Source organism: Ophidiomyces ophidiicola, assembly GCF_022830035.1.
Source record: "Ophidiomyces ophidiicola strain CBS 122913 chromosome Unknown scaffold_6, whole genome shotgun sequence".
NCBI classification, from domain to species: Eukaryota; Fungi; Ascomycota; class Eurotiomycetes; order Onygenales; family Onygenaceae; genus Ophidiomyces; species Ophidiomyces ophidiicola.
This window is the reverse complement of record NW_026054646.1, coordinates 332,314-357,311: the sequence shown is the minus strand read 5'-3', so window position 1 is coordinate 357,311 and position 24,998 is coordinate 332,314. Positions and strand designations below refer to the sequence as shown.

At 47.5% G+C, this 24,998-nt stretch overlaps 9 protein-coding genes across 9 annotated transcripts; 5 read left to right on the top strand and 4 right to left on the bottom strand.

The window, feature by feature from the left end:
* Positions 1–761: 761 nt before the first annotated feature.
* LOZ57_002279 (uncharacterized protein) lies at positions 762–1,811 on the bottom strand (the record flags this gene model as incomplete). The annotated part of the gene is made up of 1 exon (XM_049251354.1): positions 762–1,811. One exon carries the CDS (start codon positions 1,809–1,811, stop codon positions 762–764), a length of 1,050 nt encoding a protein of 349 aa, XP_049109654.1.
* Positions 1,812–6,933: 5,122 nt separating this feature from the next.
* On the bottom strand, positions 6,934–7,350 carry LOZ57_002278 (uncharacterized protein; the record flags this gene model as incomplete). The annotated part of the gene is made up of 1 exon (XM_049251353.1): positions 6,934–7,350. One exon carries the CDS (start codon positions 7,348–7,350, stop codon positions 6,934–6,936), a length of 417 nt encoding a protein of 138 aa, XP_049109653.1.
* A 373-nt stretch (positions 7,351–7,723) lies between these two features.
* LOZ57_002277 (uncharacterized protein) lies at positions 7,724–9,025 on the top strand (the record flags this gene model as incomplete). Its single annotated transcript, XM_049251352.1, has 5 exons — positions 7,724–7,736; positions 7,779–7,861; positions 7,923–7,946; positions 8,004–8,416; positions 8,464–9,025. 5 exons carry the CDS (start codon positions 7,724–7,726, stop codon positions 9,023–9,025), a joined length of 1,095 nt encoding a protein of 364 aa, XP_049109652.1.
* Positions 9,026–9,590: 565 nt separating this feature from the next.
* Positions 9,591–11,960, top strand: LOZ57_002276 (uncharacterized protein; the record flags this gene model as incomplete). The annotated part of the gene is made up of 1 exon (XM_049251351.1): positions 9,591–11,960. One exon carries the CDS (start codon positions 9,591–9,593, stop codon positions 11,958–11,960), a length of 2,370 nt encoding a protein of 789 aa, XP_049109651.1.
* Positions 11,961–12,407: 447 nt separating this feature from the next.
* On the top strand, positions 12,408–14,796 carry YMR1 (phosphatidylinositol-3-phosphatase ymr1; the record flags this gene model as incomplete). The annotated part of the gene is made up of 3 exons (XM_049251350.1): positions 12,408–12,431; positions 12,498–12,983; positions 13,039–14,796. The coding sequence occupies 3 exons, from the start codon at positions 12,408–12,410 to the stop codon at positions 14,794–14,796; spliced, it is 2,268 nt and encodes a 755-aa protein (XP_049109650.1).
* Positions 14,797–15,295: 499 nt separating this feature from the next.
* RPS3 (40S ribosomal protein S3) lies at positions 15,296–16,368 on the top strand (the record flags this gene model as incomplete). The annotated part of the gene is made up of 2 exons (XM_049251349.1): positions 15,296–15,449; positions 15,608–16,368. The coding sequence occupies 2 exons, from the start codon at positions 15,296–15,298 to the stop codon at positions 16,366–16,368; spliced, it is 915 nt and encodes a 304-aa protein (XP_049109649.1).
* A 350-nt stretch (positions 16,369–16,718) lies between these two features.
* FRS1 (phenylalanine--tRNA ligase subunit beta) lies at positions 16,719–18,974 on the bottom strand (the record flags this gene model as incomplete). Its single annotated transcript, XM_049251348.1, has 9 exons — positions 16,719–16,882; positions 16,934–17,742; positions 17,813–18,054; positions 18,105–18,371; positions 18,430–18,559; positions 18,613–18,689; positions 18,740–18,759; positions 18,818–18,858; positions 18,922–18,974. The coding sequence occupies 9 exons, from the start codon at positions 18,972–18,974 to the stop codon at positions 16,719–16,721; spliced, it is 1,803 nt and encodes a 600-aa protein (XP_049109648.1).
* A 721-nt stretch (positions 18,975–19,695) lies between these two features.
* Positions 19,696–22,006, top strand: TPD3 (protein phosphatase 2A structural subunit; the record flags this gene model as incomplete). Its single annotated transcript, XM_049251347.1, has 9 exons — positions 19,696–19,758; positions 19,832–19,937; positions 19,998–20,149; positions 20,214–20,705; positions 20,757–20,871; positions 20,923–21,067; positions 21,121–21,221; positions 21,279–21,616; positions 21,671–22,006. The coding sequence occupies 9 exons, from the start codon at positions 19,696–19,698 to the stop codon at positions 22,004–22,006; spliced, it is 1,848 nt and encodes a 615-aa protein (XP_049109647.1).
* Positions 22,007–24,143: 2,137 nt separating this feature from the next.
* On the bottom strand, positions 24,144–24,891 carry GLG2_2 (glycogenin glucosyltransferase; the record flags this gene model as incomplete). Its single annotated transcript, XM_049251346.1, has 2 exons — positions 24,144–24,236; positions 24,304–24,891. The coding sequence occupies 2 exons, from the start codon at positions 24,889–24,891 to the stop codon at positions 24,144–24,146; spliced, it is 681 nt and encodes a 226-aa protein (XP_049109646.1).
* Positions 24,892–24,998: the final 107 nt, after the last annotated feature.

Here is a 24,998-nt window from a genome sequence, read left to right as displayed (position 1 = left end):
TAAACATGCCAGATGTATGTAGAGCCCGCGTCGTCGCTCCCAGGATTCCAAGGTTCTTACCCGACCCATAAAGTGGTTCGCCAGCCCGACACCAGTGCCAAAGAGTAAGAATGCAACAAAAGAGAAATAGGGATTAAAATAGAAAAGGGGAGTCGAAACGCAGGGGTTAGTTGGTTCGTGTGGATGATGGAATCTAGCCCAGATCACCGCAACGAACGCCTAACCCACCCGCCGTTTGTATGCACCCCTGGTCTATTATGCGGCGTTGAAAAGGAAACAAAGGGGAAAAATACATGACTGGAAAGCGTTTCAAGCCGCGAGGCCACGTCAAGTCTTGATAACATCAAATGCGGTGACATAAGACAAACAAACATGAAATGAAGACGTCCACCAGGGAAGTTTGTGCATCATGCAAAGGAAAGGAGAACTGCCGACCCGCCGGTTCTTAAATGCAAAAACAAGGCAAAGCAATCAAACGCTGGCTAAAAATGCACCACAATGAAAAAAGCTATAAAAAAGAGACAAAAGCATAGACAAAAAGAAAGGTAGTTTGGTGTGTGTTGATCCAAGTCCAGATTATTTTCCGCCAAATTTGGTGCCTGAAGTTAAACAGGGTTGATGTCGTCAGGGATGCCACTGGAAGTAATGCGCCTATCGGGAGCACCTGGGGACCGCTCTCATAGTTAGGGTATCATCAGAGAACGCCCAGATCCGTGGTATCAAAGTATCCGACGTCAGGGCTACTAGGCTGTAGAGTAGAGTTACATCGTCAAGCCGTAGGGAGATGCGAAATCCACGACGCGATCGTTCCATCCGAAACCCGTCATACAGGCCGTGGTACCGCATTGCGCGAACATGCTTGGTAGGAGCGTTGGTGTTATCGCAGCGGTTGTTATTGGGAGTTCATAGAAGTCGGCGCTGGAGTATGAGTCGGTGGACAGGGGAGGGCTCAGGGAGAGCGACGGCGACGGTAAGTGCATTTCACCCATCGAGATGCTAGCCCACAGGTTTAGATGTGAGTCACAAGTAGAGGTAGCGCTGGGGCTCGAAGGGACTACCTGCCAGGACTCGACAGGCCCAGGAGGGAGTTGGTGGTGTTGGGCCGGGCTGTTCCACCAGTCTTCAGGGCAGGTGGAGCTAGGGAGAAGGGCGGTCGATTGTATCACATCGACAATCCGTGGCGGAGGAGGCAGCAATGGAACGAACAGGCCCATGATCGCGGCTTTCGCGTCGTCGCTTCGGCCACCAAGGAGCTCGCCTGCTCCCTCGTCTTCCATCCCTTCTAGGACATGAACGCCGGTGCGGAAGACGAACCGGTTTGCAGCCTGAACGAATTCATCTTGTAGTTTTTTCAGTTGAATCTCTTTCTCTGCCCAGTCCCAAGTGCACGCCGCAGTGTCCACCGAATAGACATCCTTGTGGTAGTCTACCAACGCTTCGATCGTTTCTGGTGTCAGCTTGAATGCGACCTCATTCTGGGAGACCATATCAACATGGACCACGTAGGCTTCCACATGGAGGATCTGGTAGTTATACAGGGCTTCCACCAATGGATTGTCGTCCTTAGGCAACTCAGACTCCGGCGCCTTGGGCAACATGATGGAGCAGAGGACCCAGAGGGCGTTTGTGGAGGACAGGGTCTCCGTCAGGCACCGTGTATGCTGGCCTACATTGTTCAGGGGCCTCTTGACCTTGTTGACTCTCTTCAGAGTCGCTGTTAACCACGGCTCTGGCCTTGACTGCATGACAACATTCGGCGAGGACCTGGGCGCAAAGGCCGCGGCGGAGGCGGGTAATAAACTTGTAGGCATGACGGCGAGGAGGGTCTTCTAGCGCAAGGACTTCTGTACCATTGACGTGGAGGAGATATAGACAGAGGGTAGTAATCCAAGTACAACGGGCTGTCCACTGTTCTTATGGATGGTATCAACAGGCCAGGCTGATGCGGATCGGGCCGACGGCGGGTAAAGGGGACTGGAGAGGCGAATATGGAAGGCAAAGAAAAGAAAGGAATTAGACCAGGCAAAAGATTAAGAAATTAAGATGATGAAAGAGAGGAGGGAGAGGCGAGGAGGGCGAGGACGGGCCACGGAGGGGGGGAGGAAACGATGCCCTTTCCGGATATCGCGAGGAGAGGCCGCACAGAAGGAGGGCGGGGAGAGCGAAGAACTATATACGAAAAGCTTTTTTTATGCTCCGGGCAAACATTATTATTAAACGAAACACCCGCTCTATCGAAACAATCTCACGGCTCCAGCCGATCTTAAAAAGGCTATATTGCGGTGCCATCGAGGCTACGCCGGGGATGGAGCCTGCATGCTGCGCTTCGCGGGCCTGCGCCGACGACGACGACGACGACGACGACGACGACGACGACGACAATGGTACGGAGTAGTGGGCGGGCAAGCAAGCCAGCTGGCGAGTGAACACTCCGTCGCCTCTGTGGACTCCAGCCGGGCAAACCGCCTGCACGCCGCCGTCTTTTTTTTTCTCTAGCGAGTTGGCGGCCTGGCGGCCGCATGAGTCGAGCGCGAGAGTCGTCATGGCGGCTGGAACCGTCACGTCCAGTACGGCACGATACGCGGGCGGCGGGCGGCGCGAGGTTCACCGTCCCCGTTCCGTACGGCGCGATACGTAACTAACTAACTAACTAACTACGCCCAAGCCCTGGCCGCCCCGGGAGGCAAAAACGCGATGCCTGGAGGCAACCCCAGCGCAACGCCCGCCGCAGCACGCCCGGCGCTCGCGGTGCTGCTGTTGCGGGTGCAACCCGTGTGCTGTGCAGCAGCAACAGGGCGGTCCCTGCGAGTTGGTCGCCCCGTCGGTGATCCTCTTGCCCGCTGCCTGCTGCGCGCTCCAAAGCGCAAGTGCACGCTGGGCCTCGCATGGGCGATCGGGGGCTCTCGCATCTGGCCGCCCGCGCTGTCTTTGTCGCGGATGTCCGGCGGCGCAGGCTCGCCGCTCGCCGCTCGGGTTCGTTCCTTCATCCTTCCCTCCCATACGCACGCCTGCGCCGTCGAGACGAGCCGGCGCTGCGGCCTCACCCGACGCAGCAATAATGGCGCGATGCCCGCCCGGCAACGGGCCTGCTTCATCATCCAGCAGCCAGAGCGCAGACACCAGACGTGAATGGCCCGATGTTCCCCAGGTTTCGAAACACACCAGTCGTAATGCGGCGTCTAGACTTGCTACTGCGTGAGCATTCGCGGCGAGCGGATTCGCAAAGCCAGCCAAGCAGCACTGGCTGGGCCTGGGTTTGGGTTTGGGTTTGGTAGCTAGTGCTCTCACAGGATCTTTTGGCCATCCATGAAGGCGCAGCTGAGATGGAGGGTAGCGGTCTTGGGCCGCCTTGCGCTTCGGATTCGCCGACCGCCATCGGGCTAAAATATCGACGACGGTTGGAATCCCTGCCTGTTGCCCTGATTGGAGAGCCTGCGTTATGATCCGATTTCTGGAAGAAATGAACAATCATTGAGTGCCTGCGGTGCGAGCGCTCAGTCCGCCGGCAAGGGACCGGTCCTGGAGCGTTCGTGATCCAAACGCTCGCACCGGGTTGGAAGCGTCCCATCTCTCGGTGCATGCGAGACGTTGAACGTCGGCCTGGCTGCTGGCCGTCGGGCGCTCGATAGCTCACAGGGCTGCAGGGCCTCTCAGCTGCCAAGAGACAGTGCAGCCAGACTGCCAGTCTATCGTGCCACCTCGAAGGCCTGTTTACCATGCTTATTCCAGCCATGAAGTGTCTACACAAAGCCCTCCGCACCAGGCAGAAGCCATTCCTGGCCCAAGAGGCCATGCGAGGAATAGAGTCGTTGAGTCCCCACCACACCTGCATGGAATTTCAGCTGGCTTGGGACGGCCAACCGCTGGCCCGTTGCCACCACAATCCATAATGACTTCACAGGCCCATATGTCTCAATACCCTATCTTCCGCATGGCAAACTGTTTAGCCCGGAGCGCGACTTGGCTCAAAAGGGATCTCATAGGCATACCAGTACGGAGTATGCGCTGCACAGTACATTTTCCTACAACCTTCTATCCCTTTTGCCGCAATCCTTGACAAGAACCCACCTGACATGGAAACTTCCCGCATCGGATGAATAATGACTGAACACAGCTTTTTCAACAAAGGCATGGATCTGCTTTCTTCCGCTCTGCCTTTGATACTAGCCAATTCCGGGCGTCTGGCTTTTCATGGATTGATATTCGACAGGGATCATGAGATGTCCGTGCCGTGAGATATGCAGAGCGCTCCCGTGGAGAGAAGGGGGGCTCCGGCCCTTCTGGATGACCTTTCGGTTTTCAAATGTCGCGACAATGCCGACAGAAGCGCCGCAAATGTCTAACCCCCGACATCTCTCTAACTAGGCGTAGTTTCATTCTAGGCCGGCCCTCTCCAGCATCTCTTTATATCTTTCTCCAATAGTAGCCCAACAATCTGGCGCCCTATCACGCAGCACATTTGCTACATATGCATGGATGAGTGAGACATGTGCGCGCCATCACTCCTAATGACTATTCCTGGACTATAGCTTCCGGTTTATTGGTTCACACATATCACAGGGTCTATCTAATATTGATTTTATGAGAAAACTAATGTTGCTTTCCCCTTTTTTAGCTTCGTCTTACATGAAACAATACCCTTTTCTCCTTTACTCTGCAGTGGAAAATACGACATCTAAATAAAACCCGAATGTCGCCTGCTGGCTACTGCCCTAAACTATTCAGCGCTAGAAAGGAGGACAGGGTAATGTGGTTCGTACGGTCTTGAAGCTCAACACTTGAAAACAGCCATCTCCTTACGGATAAAGCAGAATTAGCCGCACGTGAAGATTCTAAGATATATGGGAAGAAGGTTTCGGTCGGGAGGCACTGCCTGGTTAGCAAAATGAACTGCGATGTCGCTAGCGAATCGTCCAGCGGGCGGTTACACTGATACCCAAGGCACCTCCTACTATTATTATTTGCGGGAGTGATAGTCAGATCGTCATTTCAGGGTCGTCAAAAGCTACGCTGAAATCCCGCATTCTGACAGTACGGACGAGAGCATTATTGCCACTGGGTCCAGTTGACTCGCTGATCAGAGAATCCTTCTGTGACCATGTTTTCGAACATTCCGTGCCTTCTGTTGATTTGTGCATTCGTCGTTCAGTAACATAAGCTTCGCCATATGCCCGGCTTGTGTCGGTTAGGCGATTGCGGGACTGGGATTGCAGTGTTTACATGCGAGAGAATCTAACATACAAGTCCTACGTTACATTTCAGGGCAAGTTGTGACTGGCTATTTAATGAATCACCTGATTAGAAATATTGGCAATATATTGGATAAGCGATGAATCCTAAATGAAGACCATGGCAGACTAATATAACTTTTATGTACAATCTACGGCTTTCCATTTGCGCATGCTAGCGAAGCGGTATCCAATTACCCAAAGCGATACATATCGCCCACCGTAATACGACAGCACCTTGGCACCGAAGCGAGAAAACAGTATCGTGACTTTCATATCAGCTGAGTGTCCCCCGTCATCGTGCAGGTAATGCGCGACTGCAGCAGAATCATAATGGAAGAAAGGAAGCTGAGTGTCTCTCGCGGCAGCATCATGTGGCACGTCCCGAAGCGCCCGGCCGTGGCGGCGGCCAACGGTGCCTGCGCCACAATGTCGTCATTAAAAGTGGCTGTGGTGACCGAGGTAACCCCGGCATCTCCTGCGATGCCACTCGTCACATTCGGGATTGTCGAAATCGCTCACCCGCCCCGGGGACAGCGGTGTTTCTTGACGGCGGGCGCGCGAGTAGTTGCTTGCCGAAATGCGAGATAACGAATGCATGGCTCCGTCACCATACAGCATGGCATCGAAGGCAACCAGGCCCGTCACCGCCTTAATCCTCGTGTGGTTCACGACTTTGGCTGTCGAATCCCACCCCCACCTAAAGTATGGTAATGCACCTCGAGGGGACATTTTGTTGTTTCACGCACCAAGGGCGAAAGAAATTACTATCGCTTCTGAATCCTAAATTCAAATGGTAGTATGACTGCTCTTGAACACCTTTGGAGCCAAAAGGATCATATAGGCTTTCTACAACACGAGCTTCTCTTCGGGAAGCAAAAAAAAAATAAAAAAAAAAAGAAAACTAGCGAAGCGAGCGCATACTGCCTGCAAGATCCGGGTTGGGGGCCCAGACTTCCCCGTTTTTTATATTTTTTTTTCTCCCTTCCCTGACATGAAACTTCTTTGAAACATCCCGGATCTACAAGATATCGGACTGCCTTGTCTAGAATGATGCACGGGATCTGGGTATTCCCTTGCCAATAAGATCCATCAAGAATCTGTCTGCGGTCGCACAAGCTCGGAACATCAGTTGGTATTGACTCATTCCCCGGGATGCACAGGTAAACCCACTCCCAGTTTCTCTTAGGCATGGCCCGTGTACCCGCACCGGGCACCCGCCATCTTTTTATCGTCGTTTCGCTATCGTGATGAATCAACCCAACCCTGACTCAGCTAGGCCTGTCCTCGTAACACCAGGCCCTCAATTTTGCCCTGTGAGCTTCGTATCGGCGTATGTATAGTTAGGAACCGGGGTATAAAACAGCCTCAAGGTGACATAGCACAAACGGATATGGCGCATCGATGCCTTCAACCTTTACTTTTTCTATTCCTCCAGCACCCGAAAAACGGCTCACAGGTAACCTAAATAAGTGTCTCAATATTCGTGGAATATACTGAAAAATTCTGGAGTCCCTATTTTTATCACTACCAAGTAGTGATAAGGAGCCCTTGCAAGAAAAGTTCGCTCTCTGTGGCTGGGCTTTGGTGTGGTTGCTCCGAAGCGTCTAGCCTTCGTCGCTACATCATGTGTGTAACAACTGAATTGAGAACGTAGCATGCTGACGAATTTGATCAAGCGTCTAAATATAGGGGGTAACAACAGTTACATTTTCCCTTCTTTTTCCTTTTTGATTTTTGAGAATACTCTTCTTTCAGTATCCCTTTCTTCTGTCTTTCGCTTCATTTGCTTCTGGATACTATCCGTCTTTGCTTCGGCTTCCTCTATTCTCCTTTTAACCTCTTTTGCGATATCTTTTTGTGCCTTCAATGCAGCGACAGAAGTCGTATGCTCTTTGCGTAGTTGCTGCAGCTCAGCCTTGTGTTCAATAACATCCAACGGTGCACAAGTTACAGGGTGATATCGATGGCATGGGAGTGGATCGGACGGAACACGGATGTTGGGAAGGAGTTCGTGGATCGGTGTCGTACGCGCAGGGGCTGTTAGCGGAACCGGCCCTAGCTCTTGGGGTTGCGACTCCGGATTGGGTTCTGGGGGTGGAGATGGGGGAAGTTGGTTCATTGTAGTCATAAAAAATACTGTACAGTGGTTCGAGAATGGGTCATGCAGCCTATGGCCAGGTTGTCAGTTGTCACTCTGTTTTAACTCAAACCATCCAGAGTACCAGAACTTTTGTAGCTAAGTACAAACTAGTTGACAGATCTTATCTTCACGTGAACCCACATTTAAGCTCCTTGATAAGGACAGCAAAACATACATCAAGCTGGATCATATTATTGCAAAAAAGTTGAACGCGCGTTCACTGTTCAGCACTGTCATGATGGTTGAAACGCTACAGGGTCTTCACCTGCAGTGTATATAAAGAAACAGCACTAGCCACGTTGGGAAGGCAGCCATTGCCGAGCAAACAACAAGGGTGGCAGCTTTTGCGAACATGCAGGCTTTCAGTAAGTTCCCTACACCCTTCACTGACAGCTGTCTTTGCACAGATTCAAGCATGGATCCCCTCAGTGCTGTGTCGTTTGCTGCCAGTAAGCTGACAAGAGTATTCTCAGTCCCCAAAGGCAGACGGGTACCCTACTCTTCCCCCCTGAATTTTGCTGCATAGGAACTTACGTTGTATCTAACCCCAGCCTAAATTTACTCTTATCTTACGCGTAAGCTGCTATAGAAATTGCCGGCACTATCTATTTATTTTCTTACTTTTCTAATAGATCCTCGACATCATTAACGTTCCACTTGGAGTTGGAACTACGTATGTGAGATGGCAATTGCCCTCTTCCGCATCTCCAGAAAATTCCGGAGAAACAAAAAAAGAGCAAATTGAATCGCATAGAGCGTCATGGGATTATGAGAAAATGTTTACTGTGAGGCTTATGCTTGATCGTGGTCACATGCTCCAGGAATGTGGAATACATTTTGATATCTTTCAAGAATTTTCGCCAAATCACCGAAGTGACAAGACTTTATTGGGTACCATTGATCTGAATCTAGCCGAATACGTTGATGAAGGTGATACTGAGGACGGAGTCGTTCGCCGGTATTTGATGATGAACAGCAAAATCAATGCTACCGTGAAAATAGCTATCAAAATGAATCAGATTGAAGGAGATAACAATTTTACTAAGTAAGCAACTTATTAACTATGCTAATTTTCAACTAATACTCCTTTAGGCCACCTCTCTCACCGGCAACTGTGTTCAGTGGGATTGCTGGCTTTATGACCGCCGCAAAACCAGATTCTGATGATACGCGGCATGTTCCTTCGTTCTTCAACAGGACTCAGGAGTATACCGAGCTCCAGGATCTGTATTTTAGAAACCTCGCTGCAACTTTAGCGTGCCGGCCTGGCGAGGTACCACCGGACCAGGTCATTGAAGATATTTTTGCTGGCGGTGATGGCTGGCCTGCTGGGCGCCCAAGTGTAAAACGTCGCGACAACTACGAAGATGACGACGACTATGACGATGATTGCAACTGTTCGAATAGCGATACTGATACACGGCGTACATCGCGGAACAAATCTCCAGCTCGCAGCACAGGATCCGGATCCCTAGGGCATCATTTCCGCAACCGCAGCAAGCACTCTGAGTTTTCTTTCGGCTCTGATATTGGAACGAAGAACCGCAAAGTCAAAGGGAGAAGACGTAAAAATCGCGAACTCGATGAGTTTGAAGTGCGCGAAGACCTAAGGAGCTGGGAGATTTCATGGGCCAAAGAACCAACCCCACCCTGACCAAAACAATACTTGAACGGCCTTTTAGTTGTGTCAATAGTACATACTGCCACCCTTGTATTATATTGATCGCTTATGCCGTTCAGCCCGAACTGGACTGAGTTTACCGAAATAGGTGTTTTTGGCAGATGAACAAGCCCCGTTGAGAGGGACAGGAGCATGGCAAGGCAATCTATTTGGCGTCTGTGATATTCTTGACATGATTATTTAGTTTTTCTATTGAAGTATGACTACTGTACTGTTAATCTTCGCTGGAGTTTTTTTTTTTTTTTTTTTTTTTTTTTTTTTTGCACTTTTGCGCTTGATAGGGCTGAGCTTCATATTAATTGTCTTTTTCGCTGCCAGACTAACTAATCGTTTAACTTCTACAGTTAAGTGTGATTGGAACTTTCAACTACTCTTATGGTAAATATTCATGCCAGAACTGCTAAGGTTTCCGAGTTGTCGAGCGGTGCCCGGGTCCGGAAAAAGTAAACCCCCGGAGCTTCACGGCTAACAAAATTATGCATTTCAAGCTCTTGCAGCGAGTTACGTCGATTACTGCGCTGAGCTCTTATTCACACATATGTTTCAGAGATCAGTTAATGATGTGGCCGTCTGTCTACGATGCCGAATTCGGTCCCAATTTCCGCCGTCGCGCGCCCCCTCCATAAAACCTCCCACTGCTCGAAAACGATCCCTCCACGCAAACGCGAGTCACAAAGCGGAATCTTTGGCGCAAGAGCATAGGTTTTCGAATCGGCGATCAAAGCCACCTGCTCGTATAGAGCCTCTGGGTATTAATACACTTGGGAAACCATCCCATGTCCTACTATTACAAGACAAAAAGACACCTCCGGAGGGCAGGTTCGCGAGGCTGATCGCAAAGGAGGAAGAAGATCGACAATTATACAGCCCATCTGAAGTACTGGAAGAAGTAGATAAAGAAGAACGGTATAGACTATTTGGCGCGGAAGAAGTATCGGCCAACTTTGACTATCTCCACGCCCTCCACCAGCCTGGAGATAGACTATTTCCGGTGAACTGGGACAAGCTACGGGATGTTCTTGAACATGGATTTACGACATCCCAATTATTACGGTATATTGGAGATTTCACGGGCAATAAAAATGGGAGTTTGGAGTGTACTGATATTGGGGATATATCTCCCAAAGACAACCAGCGTCTCTGGAAAGCGGGGACCTCTCTCTTCTTAGAACTGACACCCAAAATCCAGAGAAGGACTTCTCAGAGAATCGAGGCAATGAAATACATGGAAGGGAAAACTCTCCTAGCTGAAAGGATTATGAGAGATTGCTGGCAACTCACTATTCGAAATGAAATTGGACAGATCGATTTACGGGTAGCACCGAAGCAAATACCTACACTGTTGATGGCGAAAACGGAACCACTTAAGAAGGTCGCAGAATCTTGCAATGTCAAAATAGATGTGACCAACTCGTTAAATCTCATTAGAATAACGGGGAGCGAAGACAACTCGCTACAAGCTCTCAACGCTGTGGAGCACTTGCTATCTCAGTTTCGCACTAAAGAGCTTGAATTCCCTACAAGTGGATCTATTCTTGAAAGTAGCAAATACCGGAGCCAGGACGCCGATCTATTGCGAGTGTTGGAAAAAGAGTACGGGGTTCTGTGTCGCGTGACCAAGGGTGCAAAGAAATTCATATGCTACTATTTGGATGGAGCCGAAGCGGATGCCGAAGATGTATGCAGGAGTGTTTGTCTTGCACGTTCCTTACCTCTCGATAACCCTCGAGATCTTGTCACCCATTTTCCACCCGATCAACCAGTAGGAAAATACTATGTTACCAGTCCAGATTTCATGTTTTTTCCTGATCGCACTGGGAAGTGGTTCAGATGGGCAACGCCTCTCCTTGGAGTTGATACCGTTGACGGGAGAGCTGTGAGGAGACCGCCCGCCTCAATTTACAGCAAGGAAAATACCGCTCCGTTTATAAATATCTCCAATTCCCTCTCTCGCAAGCTTGAGAATGCTTACGAGCATTCCGTTTCGGACAATTTTAAGCGTGAAGTCGTTACGGCCACCATCGGAAAATGCCTTTTCAAGGGGGCCTCTAGCGGTGAAAAGGATGAAATTGGTTTTTCGACCCTTAAAGCTTTGCCATCGAGGAGAGTGTTCATCCGGGATGTTCCTAACACTCGACGTTTGTTCAACACAATCCCTTCTATTGACAAGGGTACTACCATTCATCGAGTTCACCTCCTGCCGACTGTCCCGATTTTCCCTCCGATAGAGTTAGAAATGGAAATACCCCATTCTACTGAACCGCAAACTTTTCTTGTGGCACCAATCTTGAAAAAAGCGAATGCGGTTCTTGATAGCCGCGACGTTGATATGCTTTTGCCAACAGTTGCTTTGGATATTCGTTTCACAAAGACTACCTACTATGACATTTTGGAAGGATGCCAGTTCTCCCCCCTCGCGCCTAATACTCATCCTGTACAGTCTACCCTCGCAGCCTGCATGGCGAAAGTTCAATATTCGCTACCGATCGCTGGGCCCCAGCCTCGAATGCCTTCATTTTGCAAAATCGCTATTCCGAAAGCACTTGTTACCTCATCAAAGCAATTTTCGGAAGCTGCTGCATGCTCATCCCAGAAATCTGACTTTATTGAGGGAGAATACGTGTTCCCACCCCTTCCGTCATTCAAGGCATCACGAATCGCAAGGTTTAACTATAAAGACCTTGAGCTCAATTATTCCAACCCAAGAACGGGGCCCTTGTTTCCCAAACAAAGCATCGAGCTTAGCCTCTCAATCGGGCGATATGATAACGAGCTGCGCCCTATAGCCGTTTGGCCCCAGTCATCACAGACAGAGCAAACAGCAAGAGGCGCTTCCTTGGAGTCACTTTTTCAGCCATTATACACCCGTGCATGTCAATTAGCGTTTGAATTGAGTGCCAAAAATTAGCATTCATTTGTTGTAGGTTACCTAAGCATTAGATGAGTATTCTGATTTTGTCTCTTATGTCGAGCAGATAATGTATAGATCTGGCAAAAAAGCTTTGTCTTATTTGATGGCCAGAGCGTGCACGTTAGGCTGAGGTTTGGGGTGACGTAGTTGGCGAGGGGCGCGCCTGCTGTAAAACTAACCTCCAGGGCTTGTTCTTAGCGCTAACTTTCAGACTCTGATAAAGAACTGCAGCGCAAAGCAATCTCTTCCCCCTCGCCTTATTACTCCTATTGCTGCCCCTCTACACTCCTTGTGTGTTAGATTTCTATCTTTTAGTGTTTTCCAATCTATTTTCTTTATTGAAGCCACTTAGTTTCACACAATACCACCCTTTTGCCTGCACCCTCTCGTCATGCTGCTGCACGACCATCATATGATTTTAAAAACGTTGTAAGAGATAGAAACATGGACACGACACGGATCGCTAAGGTTTGTTGTTTTACTATTAAGCTTCAATATGCAGCATAAAGCTAACCAGTATTCTGGCATATTCAGGTAGAAAATGTCACCCTCTCCAGGCGTGGTGAACGGGCCACCGGCACCCTTCACCTTACTACCCATCATTTGATTTTTTCGCATATACCTCCTGCACCTGAGGGGACCGAAGGGAGCAACGACACTAAACCTAGAGAACTATGGATTACATACCCTATTATATGTTTCTGTACCTTTAGACCTGCCACTACAGCTTCCCGCCAGCCCTCATCCATTCGCATCAGGTGTCGTGATTTTACTTTCGTATGCTTCAACTTTCCAAGCGATACTCAGGCAAGAGATGTTTACGAGAGTATAAAATCATGGACGTGTAGAATCGGGCGTGTTGAAAAGCTATATGCTTTTAGCTACCATCCTCCAGCTCAGGAGCGCAAGTTCAACAGCTGGAATATATACGATCCCCGAAAAGAATGGGCACGACAGGGAGTTGGAAACCCGGATTTGCCATCAAGCTGGAGAATATCGACTATAAATATTGATTATAATGTGAGACTGAGTAGCGATCGAGCTTCCGATTTTCACCAAGCACTAATTATCTTAGCTATCACCAACCTACCCCGCATTGTTAGCCGTTCCGGCGAACATTTCCGATAACACAATAAACTATGCCAGTAGATATCGCTCGCGAGCCCGAATTCCAGCCTTAACGTACTTACATCCGGTCAATAATTGCTCTATCACGAGGTCGTCGCAACCCCTTGTGGGCGTCCGAAATAATCGGAGCATTCAAGATGAAAAGCTTCTTGGTGCAATTTTCGATACTTCCCGCCGTGAAAAATTAACAATTAGAACACCTCCAACTCTAGATACCGAAATCTCAAATTCAAGCTCAGAGGAGCAATGTGGTGTCCAGGCCAATTTTGAGTTTTCAAGCACAGAGGAGTTGGAGGACGAGGTTATATCTGCCGTTCAATCCGGCTCTATATCTCCTAAAGCTCAGATATACGGTGCTCAACAGCACAATCTTATAGTTGATGCGCGCCCAACTGTGAACGCTTTAGCAATGCAAGCAATGGGCATGGGCTCAGAAAATATGGATAATTATAAGTTTGCCACAAAGGCCTATCTGGGAATTGAAAACATTCATGTCATGAGGAATTCACTTAATCGGGTAGTCGATACTCTGAAAGACTCCGATGTAACACCTTTAGGACCCAATCGTGACCAACTGGAGCGGAGTGGGTGGCTGAAACATATCACTGGCCTCTTGGATGGTGCTGCTCTTATTGCAAGACAGGTTGGGTTACAGCATTCTCATGTTCTGATTCACTGTTCAGATGGGTGGGATAGAACAAGCCAGCTAAGCGCGCTTAGTCAATTATGCCTTGATCCCTACTTCAGAACACTCGAAGGATTTATGGTTCTTGTTGAAAAGGACTGGCTCTCTTTTGGCCACATGTTTCGTCATAGATCGGGCCACCTTAACAGCGAAAAATGGTTTCAAACCGAGAACGACAGGATTGGCGGTGAATCTACCAGAACTGGGTTTGGAGATCCAGCAGCAGCAGGGAAAGCCATTGAAAACGCATTCCTAAGCGCGAAGGGGTTTTTTAATCGGGATAATGCTAGCCGGGATTCTCTGGCCGATTCCGATGGAGAAGTAGTGCCTTTTGAAACAGATCCGGATACCAAAAAACCCATTCCACGATCGGGGTGTGCTGCGGTTGAGGTTGAAACTACAAAAGTGAAGGAGACAAGCCCTGTTTTCCACCAATTCCTGGATGCTACGTATCAGATGTTGTATCAACATCCTACACGATTTGAGTTCAATGAACGTTTTCTTCGAAGGCTTCTTTATCATCTCTACTCCTGTCAGTACGGCTCATTTCTTTTTAACTGCGAAAAGGAGCGTATCGACCAGAAAGCCAGGGATTTGACTCGCAGTGTTTGGGATTATTTTCTTGCCAGGAGAGAACAGTTTATCAACCCTCAATATGACCCCAATATTGACGATAACACCCGTGGTAAAGAGCGATTGCTGTTCCCTCGAATGGATGAAATTCGATGGTGGAGCGAGGCCTTTGGCCGGCCGGATGTTGAGATGAACGCCCCGCGGTCGCGTAATATAAACGTTCAAGACGGAGGAGCAACTGGCGGCACGCGAACTCCAGTTTTAACAGGGGTAGAAACAGCAGAACAAGCTGTAAGCGGCGACGCATACAACAAGCCTACACTTTCCTCTGCGTCTTCTTCGGGGCTTGCTGTACTTGCTGCAGGCCTTTCTGGCTTAGGTTTGGCATCGGGCAAGGACAGCAGCCCTTCCATCGAACCTAAAGAGCTGGAAGTTGAGATGCAATGATCCATTGCTATGCATTTTACGTTGGCGCCCGGGGCTTTAACATGGTGTTTCATTGGGCATTCTCGGTGGCTTAGATGGCTGTGAGTGTATTCGGATGGCAAGGTCATAGCGTTGATTGTCTCTATTGTAGTGGGTGATAATTGAGACTTCTTTCTGGGCAGCGAATGGTGCAATCTACATACATACAGCGTCAAATTGATTATGCATTATCGTTAGAAATACATACTTAATGATTGCGACGCCGTGTACGGAGTAATGGTACTTGGTAATTGGGAGCCAAGCACAGATGGCCTAAACTAGACTAGCGCATTCAGGGCAAACCCCAAACCCTAATTTCCCAGAACGGCCACCCCACTGAATTCAGAATGTGTGAAATCACGAACCTTGAAGACGATCGTTGGAAATCGAAGCTTTCTCTCCAGCACTCGCCAAACGACTCCCTTGTCTACGTGACCCCCGCGGCAAATTTCTCGATATCGGGTCAGCATAATCAGCAAACATGGCAGCTGTTCAGGGAGCGATCTCCAAACGCCGCAAGTTCGTGGCCGATGGTGTTTTCTACGCCGAATTGAACGAGTTTTTCCAGCGCGAACTCGCAGAGGAGGGCTACTCCGGTGTTGAAGTCCGCGTTACGCCTACCGTCACCGATATCAGTACGTCACATCGTTTGTTTTATTTTCCGGGCAGTATTTGGGTACCAATTGCGAATCCATATCAAAGAATGAACTTCTATGAAGTCAGGGATACGATATCGATTTGCTATATACTTGGATGGCCGAAGAGCTGGCTGACCGAGTTTGCGATTTGCTAGTTATCCGTGCTACCCACACCCAAGAAGTTTTGGGCGAACAAGGCCGCCGTATCCGTGAACTCACATCCCTTATCCAGAAGCGATTCAAGTTCCCCGCCAACTCCGTATCTCTCTATGCTGCCAAGGTCCAAAACCGCGGTCTCTCTGCTGTCGCTCAGTGTGAAAGCTTGCGATACAAACTGCTGAATGGTCTTGCTGTCCGAAGAGCTTGCTATGGTGTTCTTAGATTTATCATGGAGAGCGGTGCTAAGGGTTGCGAGGTTGTCGTATCTGGAAAATTGAGAGCTGCTCGTGCTAAGAGCATGAAATTCACTGTACGTTTTGCGCAACTATTTTTTGGAATCATTGGTTATCTGTACACTGCTGCAGTTGATTACAACCAGACACGGTCCTTTGGAGAAATCCTGTACATTCTCTCACTAACATATTCTTCCCAGGACGGATTTATGATCCACTCTGGTCAACCCGCCAAAGATTTCATTGACAGCGCTACCCGCCACGTCCTCCTCCGTCAAGGTGTGCTCGGTATCAAGGTTAAGATCATGCGCGGCAGCGACCCTGAGGGCAAATCAGGACCCCAGAAATCCCTCCCTGACTCCGTTACCATTATCGAGCCCAAGGAAGAGCAACCCGTCCTCCAGCCCATGAGCCAGGACTACAACGCCAAAGCTGCTGCTGCCCAAGCTGCGGCTGAACAGCAGCGACAAGCAGAGGAAGGCCAGGAGGCTGGCGAAGAGGCTGGTGCTATCCCTCAGGAGTGAAAATTTTAGCTTCTTTTCCCTCTTTGTTTGCTAGCCTCGTGTTTTTTCTATTCCTGTTGTCTCATTATCTAGGAATGCTGAAATGGGCATAATGAATGTGCAACAAACTCTCTAAGGTTTTTGCCAAATGAACGGAACATGGTGATCAGGAGTGTAGTTTAAAAAAAGAATACTTCTATCCAGGGCACGATCACGATCCCACTATGATAGAGTTAAAATTCCATGTCCAATGCAGTACAGAGCAGCAAAAGGCATGTGGTATCATAATTCTCTTTTGTTTTTGTGACCAAACTGTAACTCTAATCGACAAACTCCGTTTTAACGTCCGTCCTTCTAAGTAGTGATGCGGTTCAAAGAAACACTTCGATGTTCACCTCCAGCGTGCTCACCGGGTATTTCAACTCAAACTTTTCCAGAACAGTAGGATGTAAGATACCAAAGGCGCCAATTACATGTTCCTTCCCACCAATGCAAACATGTATTGATGCGGCGTGTCCAGGGAAGTACGTGGGATCTGGGAGCCAGGTAAGCATAAACAAAACAAACAGAATCAGTCAAGTACAACCTTCTAGTTCTTCAATCCAGTATCTCGAACCGCTCATGTCGGGGTTTTCAAGACCTTCTTCGCGGACAATGAATGCACTTTTCAGCATAGCCATTACTCGATCAAGTAGGCCATGTACGATTTCAAAACCACTGGACTTCCCATACCAAGCCGCGGCAAAATGTCTCTCATTTCTGCTCTTACGCTCAAGCGACATATCTTTGAAAGCAACATCGCTTACCTCGAAAATTTTCATGGGTACACTATGGCCCTTATTCTCACGGATAGTTTTCAGAAGGCCGGGTAGTAAACTAGTTCTAACCACTTGAAACTCAATAGTTTTAGGGTTTGCAAGCTTCACGGCTGTATTTCCATCATCTTTGCGGTTGAGCCACGAGAAATTTTCATCGTGCGAACAAAGGATCAATGGCATGACTTCCGACCATCCGGCCATTGCAGCTTCGGTACGGATTATGTCAGTTAGCTTATTCACTGGTAATGGCTGTGCAATGGTTCCAGTTTTGCTAGGGAAGGACCTTGGTAGTTCGTTAAAGCCGTATGCTATAGCGACATCTTCCATAATGTCAGCCTCATGGAGTACATCTGCACGAGTCATGGGTAATTCCACGTCAATAACGTCGGCAGCAGTTTTTGATGGAGTTGCAATATACGCCATCTTTTTCAAAAGGTTACAAATTTCACTCGCAGAGAGATTTAATCCGCAACACTGATTTATGTACGAAATGCTCGCTTGAGTCGGGCGCGGCGCAATGTTTGGGACTTGGCGGGTTTCATTATTGTGTTCGGATACAATTTGGATGGGCTCGATTCTAAGATACGTTTAAGTCAATTCAAGCCAAATGCGTAGGTAAGTATTATGGCCACTCGGGATGGGCTCACGTAAAAGGTTCTGAAGAATATTGAGAGAACATTGCAACCATAATATTGTTCACAATTTCCACTTTTGTCTTATCCGTAGCAGTGATCTCCATGAAAACATTTCGAGTATTTAAGGTGATTTTTGAATGGTCACCGTTAATGATTGGTGGGAGGGAGCACACTACCCTGTTCGAATCGTAGATGACCGGATAAACGGGAGAATCTCGAATGATATGAAGGAATTTGCTTAAATGCTTATCTTTCTGTAACTGTGTTAATTGAATTTGGCGGAGAAAATTTAGATAAAACTCACTTCATAAAATTCCATTAGCTCTTGACCATCCATCGATTTACTCTGATTGAGAGGCACAAAGTTGATGTCCCTGGGTGTAAGTGCTTCATAACTAAAGGGACCCTGCAACGTATCAAGATCATGGGTGCCAATTGAAACTAAAGTCCTTTGTCGTGCAAGGTTTTGATGCAGCTTGTCCTGCAACGCAATGAAAGAATCATAACGGGCTTGGTCAAAATGCACATTTCGCAGCACTGCCCCAGAAACATATGGCCGTATTTTTGCTGTCTATTTCCAATTTTTTTTAGCACACCATTCCAAAAAAGCGAACTTGGAGTATACCCACTTCTGCTTTCACTACGAGGGTCTGTATATCGCCATTGGGCGGCGTTACTAGACGGTAATTAGGTAGTGTAGTCCGGCCACGGAATATATTTAGCATAAGCGAGATGCCTTCGAAACATAGCAGATCGTATCTACTTTGCAATTAGCTATCAAGATATCAAACAAAATTCTGAGCAACACGAACCGATTGGCGGGTATCTCAATTTTCAGCTGAGGAGGCTCTTGAACGCCATTAACAATGGGCCGTTCAGAATTCGAGGTCTGATAGCTGATTAGAAACAGAAATCTAATTCCAGGAGTCATGAAAATACATCTTCGTCCAGCTCAAGGCCTAATTCAGAAAGAATTAGCGACTTGCCTTGTAAGTGCGGGGTACTCTGCAAGCTCACCAAATTCGAAGCACAGCTCGTCAAACTCTTTCGTGGTATACCTAGATAAGAGAAGCTATGTTAGAGGAAAGTAAGCGGCAATCTAAGGACGACCAAACCCTTACTCTTGCCCGAGGGCTTTGAAAAGAGCCGCCTTGTCCACAGATATAGTGGGCATGTTGACGCAGCCAGGATGTCCGCAGCAGAGTAGGGCAGAAGCAAGCGTAATCAAGACTGCAAAAGCCTTCAAGATAGCCTAAAACAACGTAGGTATTTGCAGACAGCGCACAACACCGGCTCAGGACGTTGGATCGCGGCTGTCCGTCCTTTCGAGTCATAGAAAAGCAAACAGCACCGCCACAGGGCCTGCTGCCCCTCCAGCCACAGCGGCGCGCCAATCAAGCGCTGAAGCTCGTCGCAGTGGCCGACCCATCCACTCGATCTCTCTGCCCCCGTCAACATTCAGCGCGGATACACCACCTGCCGTACACCCTCTGCTCTATCCAAATACTAATTCTCTCGGACGAGCTGAATTGCTCTTGGGGACTACTAATTCCTCAATTTGCTGTCTAGTCCCAACCGTGCTCCGTCCTGCTCTAACTCTAACTGTGCTTGTCAATGACCGGTTTTGTGCTTGTCGACCCCACGAGACTCTCTACGATCCTTGTCCAAACACCATCAGTCCCGCACTTTACTAACCTTTTCGCAAGCACGCCTATTGCAGCGCTTGAGGATACTTCTATGACGTGTTTGTTTTAATTTGCTCTTGGATCCCGCCTCTTCACTGGAACGGGCAGCATCCCTCTCAAGTACCATTTTCCTAAAAATTTCGCCTTTCCTACCCCATCGACTTCTTAGGCATTGTTGAATTCCTCGTGGCATCTGAGAAACTATCTACCATGGAAGGCCAGGCAGAAAATGACGAGCTCTACCCCATCGCTGTATTGATCGATGAGCTGAAGGTATCAATGACCCATCATTATGTTCCCCACGTTGAAATAAATGTTCCATATCACTAACTGCTGCCACTTCTAGCATGACGATGTTCTGCTCCGTCTGAACGCTATCCATAGACTCTCCACAATCGCCCTAGCCCTTGGCCCAGAAAGAACGCGCGAAGAATTGATTCCTTTCCTCGACGGTTGGTTCCCGGTTTAAATGTTCTAAAAAGAAATGGCGATATAACTCACCAGTTCCACAGAATCCATAGAAGACGAAGATGAGGTTTTGACTGCTCTTAGCGAAGAGTTGGGCAACTTTGTTGAATATGTCGGGGGTTCAGAGCACGCCCATGTTCTCCTATCCCCTCTTGAAAACCTGGCCGCGATTGAAGAGCCACTAGTAAGGGAAAAGGTACGCTTTGAGAACGTTCTACCGGTGCTCTTATAGGGATTTACTCTAACAAACTCTCCATTAGGCCGTAGAATCCCTCAACAAAATTTGCGAGCAGCTGTCGCCACAGCAAGTCGAGGAACATTTCATACCTCTAACTCTTCGCCTCTCCAAAGTAGAGTGGTTCACCTCTAAGATATCCGCGACTGGCCTATACTGCGCTCCGTACAAGAATGCATCACCCACCCTACAACAAGCCTTGCGGCAGCAATTTGGACCACTTGTTCACGATGATACGCCTATGGTTCGACGTCAAGCCGCAAACAATCTAGCAAAGTTTGTAAAAGGGATGGGAACGACTGAAATTATAGATGAAATGATTCCTTTGTTTCAATATCTCGCAAACGATGATCAAGACAGTGTGCGTTTGCTGACGGTGGATATTTTAATATCAATTGCCGAGGAAATCCCTAAGGAGCAACAATCGAGTCACGGAGTTCTACTTACATCTTTACGAAGCTTATTTGAGGATAAGAGTTGGAGGGTAAGATATATGGTGGCAGATAGATTCGAAAAGGTAATATGAAAATACTATTGGATGGAACACTCCAGTTGACTATTGTTGAAGATCGCAAAAGCAGTGGATGACCAGGTTGTCAACCGCGATTTAGTTCCAGCCTTCGTGAAGCTCCTTAAAGACACGGAAGCCGAGGTTCGAACCGCTATAGCAGGACAAATACCAGGTATCTATCTGCGCGAAGCATGAAATACCGCCGTATCTAAGTGCCTTATAGGTTTCTGTTCTCTGCTTAACCGGGAGACCTTGCTGAATGAGATTATGACTGGTATAGAAGACCTTGTTTCTGATCACTCTCAACATGTTCGTGCAGCGTTAGGTATGCAGATTAGCGGCTTGGCACCTATTTTAGGAAAAGACGAGTATGACTATGATGCCCATTATTCTACTTTATCTTGCCTAACACTTTTTATAGGACAATTCATCACTTACTCCCTATGTTCTTGCATATGCTGAAAGATGAATTCCCGGATGTTCGTCTACACATTATTTCAAAACTGGAAATGGTAAACAAAGGTATGGGGTACTACTATCCCTAACACATATCATACGAGCTAACCGATGTCGTTATAGTCATTGGTATTGAATTACTATCCCAATCACTTCTCCCAGCAATTGTTCAATTAGCCGAAGATAAACAGTGGCGCGTTCGTCTGGCGATCATTGAATATATTCCTTTGTTGGCTAGCCAGCTTGGCGTCAAGTTCTTCGACGAGCAGCTAAACAGCCTTTGTCTAACATGGCTAGGCGATTCCGTCTTCTCGATTCGAGAAGCTGCTACTGAAAACCTCAAAAAGCTAACAGAGGTTTTCGGTATCGACTGGGCGCATGAATCCATTATTCCGAAAGTTGTCGCCATGGGCCAACACCCAAATTATTTATACCGAATGACAACTTGTTTTGCTATCAGCGTATGTTTAAATGCGATATAAGATTTATTTCGCCCAGCTGATTCAATTCTCTAGACTCTCGCACCTGTCATCAATCTCAGAATGATTGAAGGTTCGGTCTTACCAATTCTAGATAGGCTCTCTAACGATGATATCCCCAACATCAGGTTCAATGTTGCGAAATCTTACTGTGTGTTACTTGATATCCTCCAACGGTTACCAGAAGACCGCACCATTAGTGAACTAGAAAAGGAAAAGCTACCTCAGGTTGCCTCACCGCGAAACGAATCTGTGATTGCACAACATATCCTCCCAAACATTGAAAGATTGAAGCAGGACGAGGATGTAGATGTCAGATATTTTGCCTCCATCGCTGCAGCGACAAATCCAGAGAACCTGCACATGTCTTGATCGAGCACGCTGGTTTCCTATCGTATTGGCGGATAGTGGTCCGGAAAAGTGATCTCATTGGAGTGGGGTCTGCCTCTAATTTAGATACAGGCGTGATATTGATGTCAGATTAGAGACGTAACCATTTGCATAGGCAAATTATTTATCCCCTATTCTTTCTTGTTTTCTAACGGAACGTTTGAGATGATACCATGCCGGCAGGTGGCTGTTTATTAGAGAATCTCCATAGCCAAACCGACGTACCATAAACATCGGCTCTTTTGGTATAATGCGAAGGGTAGCTAAGCAGTGGTCACACCGGGGCTGGTATCCAGAAGTTCCGGCTAACTTTACAGTTAACGACGGCGTAACTAGATCTTAGGATGGTCACCACTGTTGTTGTGTCAAAAACCAAGGTACCCATCAGGTGGGATTGACAAACAACTTCCCAGATGATATTATCGTAAAAAACCGTGTCATCATCATCATAAGCCAAAAATTATCTTTTTATTAAATCACGGGGTGCCTACATACCATCTAACCATAATTATAGCTAGTCCTGTCCCATGTGGCTTCTTTGGGGAGCATTTAGAGGTAAAATAGATACATATTGTACTTGATCCATTTTTAGAGAAGGAGGCTTTTGTATGTAGTTAGTTAACTAACTACGCAATTCTGCAATCCGGCTAGCGCTTTGTTAGCTAACGGTGCAAGCAATGCAACTTCTTACTTCAAATGATTTTCCGATGTCCGCCATTATTTAGGGTTTCCTGTGTATAAGTAATAGTTACACTCACTCACTCTACCCAGATACCCAAACTACCCTTTTGAGAGTGAAGAAAATGAACCTCTCTCCCCTCTGGTCATATCATTTCGTCTCCCTTACACAGCCCCAGATTGAGACGCGGCGAGAGTTGCTTGATCTGCGCGGGACCATTGCTCAAGCATCAGCACTGGTTGCTCTAATATGTGTGAGCATATACGGCCGTATGGGAGCGTCGAACTCTTCGGCAGGTTCCAGTAAGGAAAGAACAGAGAGAAGCTGGCTGGATTCCGCACCGGTCAATGGATGGAGGGAGACTAAGAGGCAGTATCTTGCTATGCTGGTTTGGATGGTTTGGATTATGGGTTTATCTGTGTGGAAGACTGGTGATGGTATGTCCTTTTTCTTTTTCCTCTGTAATATTTTTTATTCTACCATACTTGTTATCAAAAGTCAGATACCGGTGAAAAGGCATCAGCGGTTGGCCTCTTTCTTTTCACACTCTATTTTCTTTTCCCTGGTGTGTTAAAATGAGCCATTTATTAAAAAGAGTTCCTGAGCAGATTACCTTCACTTAACGAAATCAGTGGCACATACAGCGATTGCTACCATACCCATCCAGATCCTGGTTTCCCCTAAATTGGCCTCTCGAAACAGCCCCATTTTGCACCTCTTAGGCCTCCCACAATCTGTACTCAGACCGTATCACCGACTCTACGGTAGGCTTATACTTTTTCCGCTGTTAATATCGCACGCCATTCTATATACAACATTCTTCATTCGCAAATCTCTATTTTCTAAACGCATCAATGACACAGATGTGCAGTGGGGTGCTACTGGGGTTATCTTAGTTTTGGGACTTTGGTCCTTAGGATCCGGAACAAAGCACTTGAAAAGGAAATACTTTTATCTTACACATGTGACCATGGTGCTGGGGTTGTTGGGCATTATTTTTTTTCATGTTGTTTACGTGAGGAAGTATGTTCTGGAAGCAATAGGACTCTATATATTTGATCTATGTTGCTACGCAGTGGAGAAGTTTGGGACTAAGCAGCGGAAAGCATTGAATTTTATAGGAAAGAAAGATAGGGGTTAACGATATGAAGACTTTTCAATTTTTAGCAAATTTTCTGCGAATTAAGTCCGCCAAATGCAACACATAAAACAAATAACTATCTCCAGGCGCATACAAGAATTCGGGATTATGAAGTCTAACAAAATACGCCTTAACTGGGAAGATAATAGGTAGGGTGCAGGCCATAGAGGCTTCCATTACTGCTACATACCGCCACCACATTATGCTAAGGAATAAGGGTATCAGTATATTTTTTAAACAAAATGGTGATATGAAAACCAGAAAAACAGAGTAAGCTAGGATATTCAATACCGAAATGATTATTCGCCCTCCTCTTTCGAAATATCTCTTAATGCGCGATCAAGGAATTCGCAATGATGCCGATGAAGCCTTTCAAGCTGGTCCAGCGGGTTCTAGAAAACTCCAGTATAAGTATGTTGCTCTAAGGAAAGTCGCAAAAATATCAACCGTATAACGCACCCATTCCTCCTGTTTAGTCACACTTTCAGTATCTTGTATACTTCCCTTTTGGTCAGAGTCCTTTTCAAAATAACTCCCTCTTCTGATAGGAGCAGGAGTAACCGGGAGGCTTGGTCGTTCAACCTCAGTAGGAAAATCGGTTAGTCTCAAACTTGGTCTCCTCCCGCGAGAAACCGATGATCCTGGGGACCAGCTTCTGTCGGAGCCTGCAAGAAGCTGCACATTTTTCCGGCGCGGTTTTTGGAGAGATCGCATATATTGCTCGATTCCAGGAACTTCGTCCCAGGCGTTGGTCCGAGCATATGAATCCCAAGTGCTTGAAAGAGCTTGGGTAGGCGTTGGTTCGGTATGTATGGAAGATGTGATGTCGATGTCTATTGGTGTAGTCGAGTCTGGCTTAGTTTCTGTAGGGACATCCCCAGTGTCATGAAGAAACACCCGAGACGGAGCTCGAATCTGGCTTTCCCAAGGGAACAGGTGAGGCAAAGTGGACGAAGGAGCAACCTTTGGTGGTACCTTATAATACATATCTGTAGGTGCTTCAGGGTAAGTCTCTGGGGGCTGAAATAGCTTTGTGCTTTTGGACATTGTATATGTTTGAGTTGGAAAATTGGCTGCCTCTGGCTTGGAGTCGGCTGGTGGTGGAGCGCTAAACACAGTACTTAGAAAAGCCGATGTAGAACTTCGATATCAAC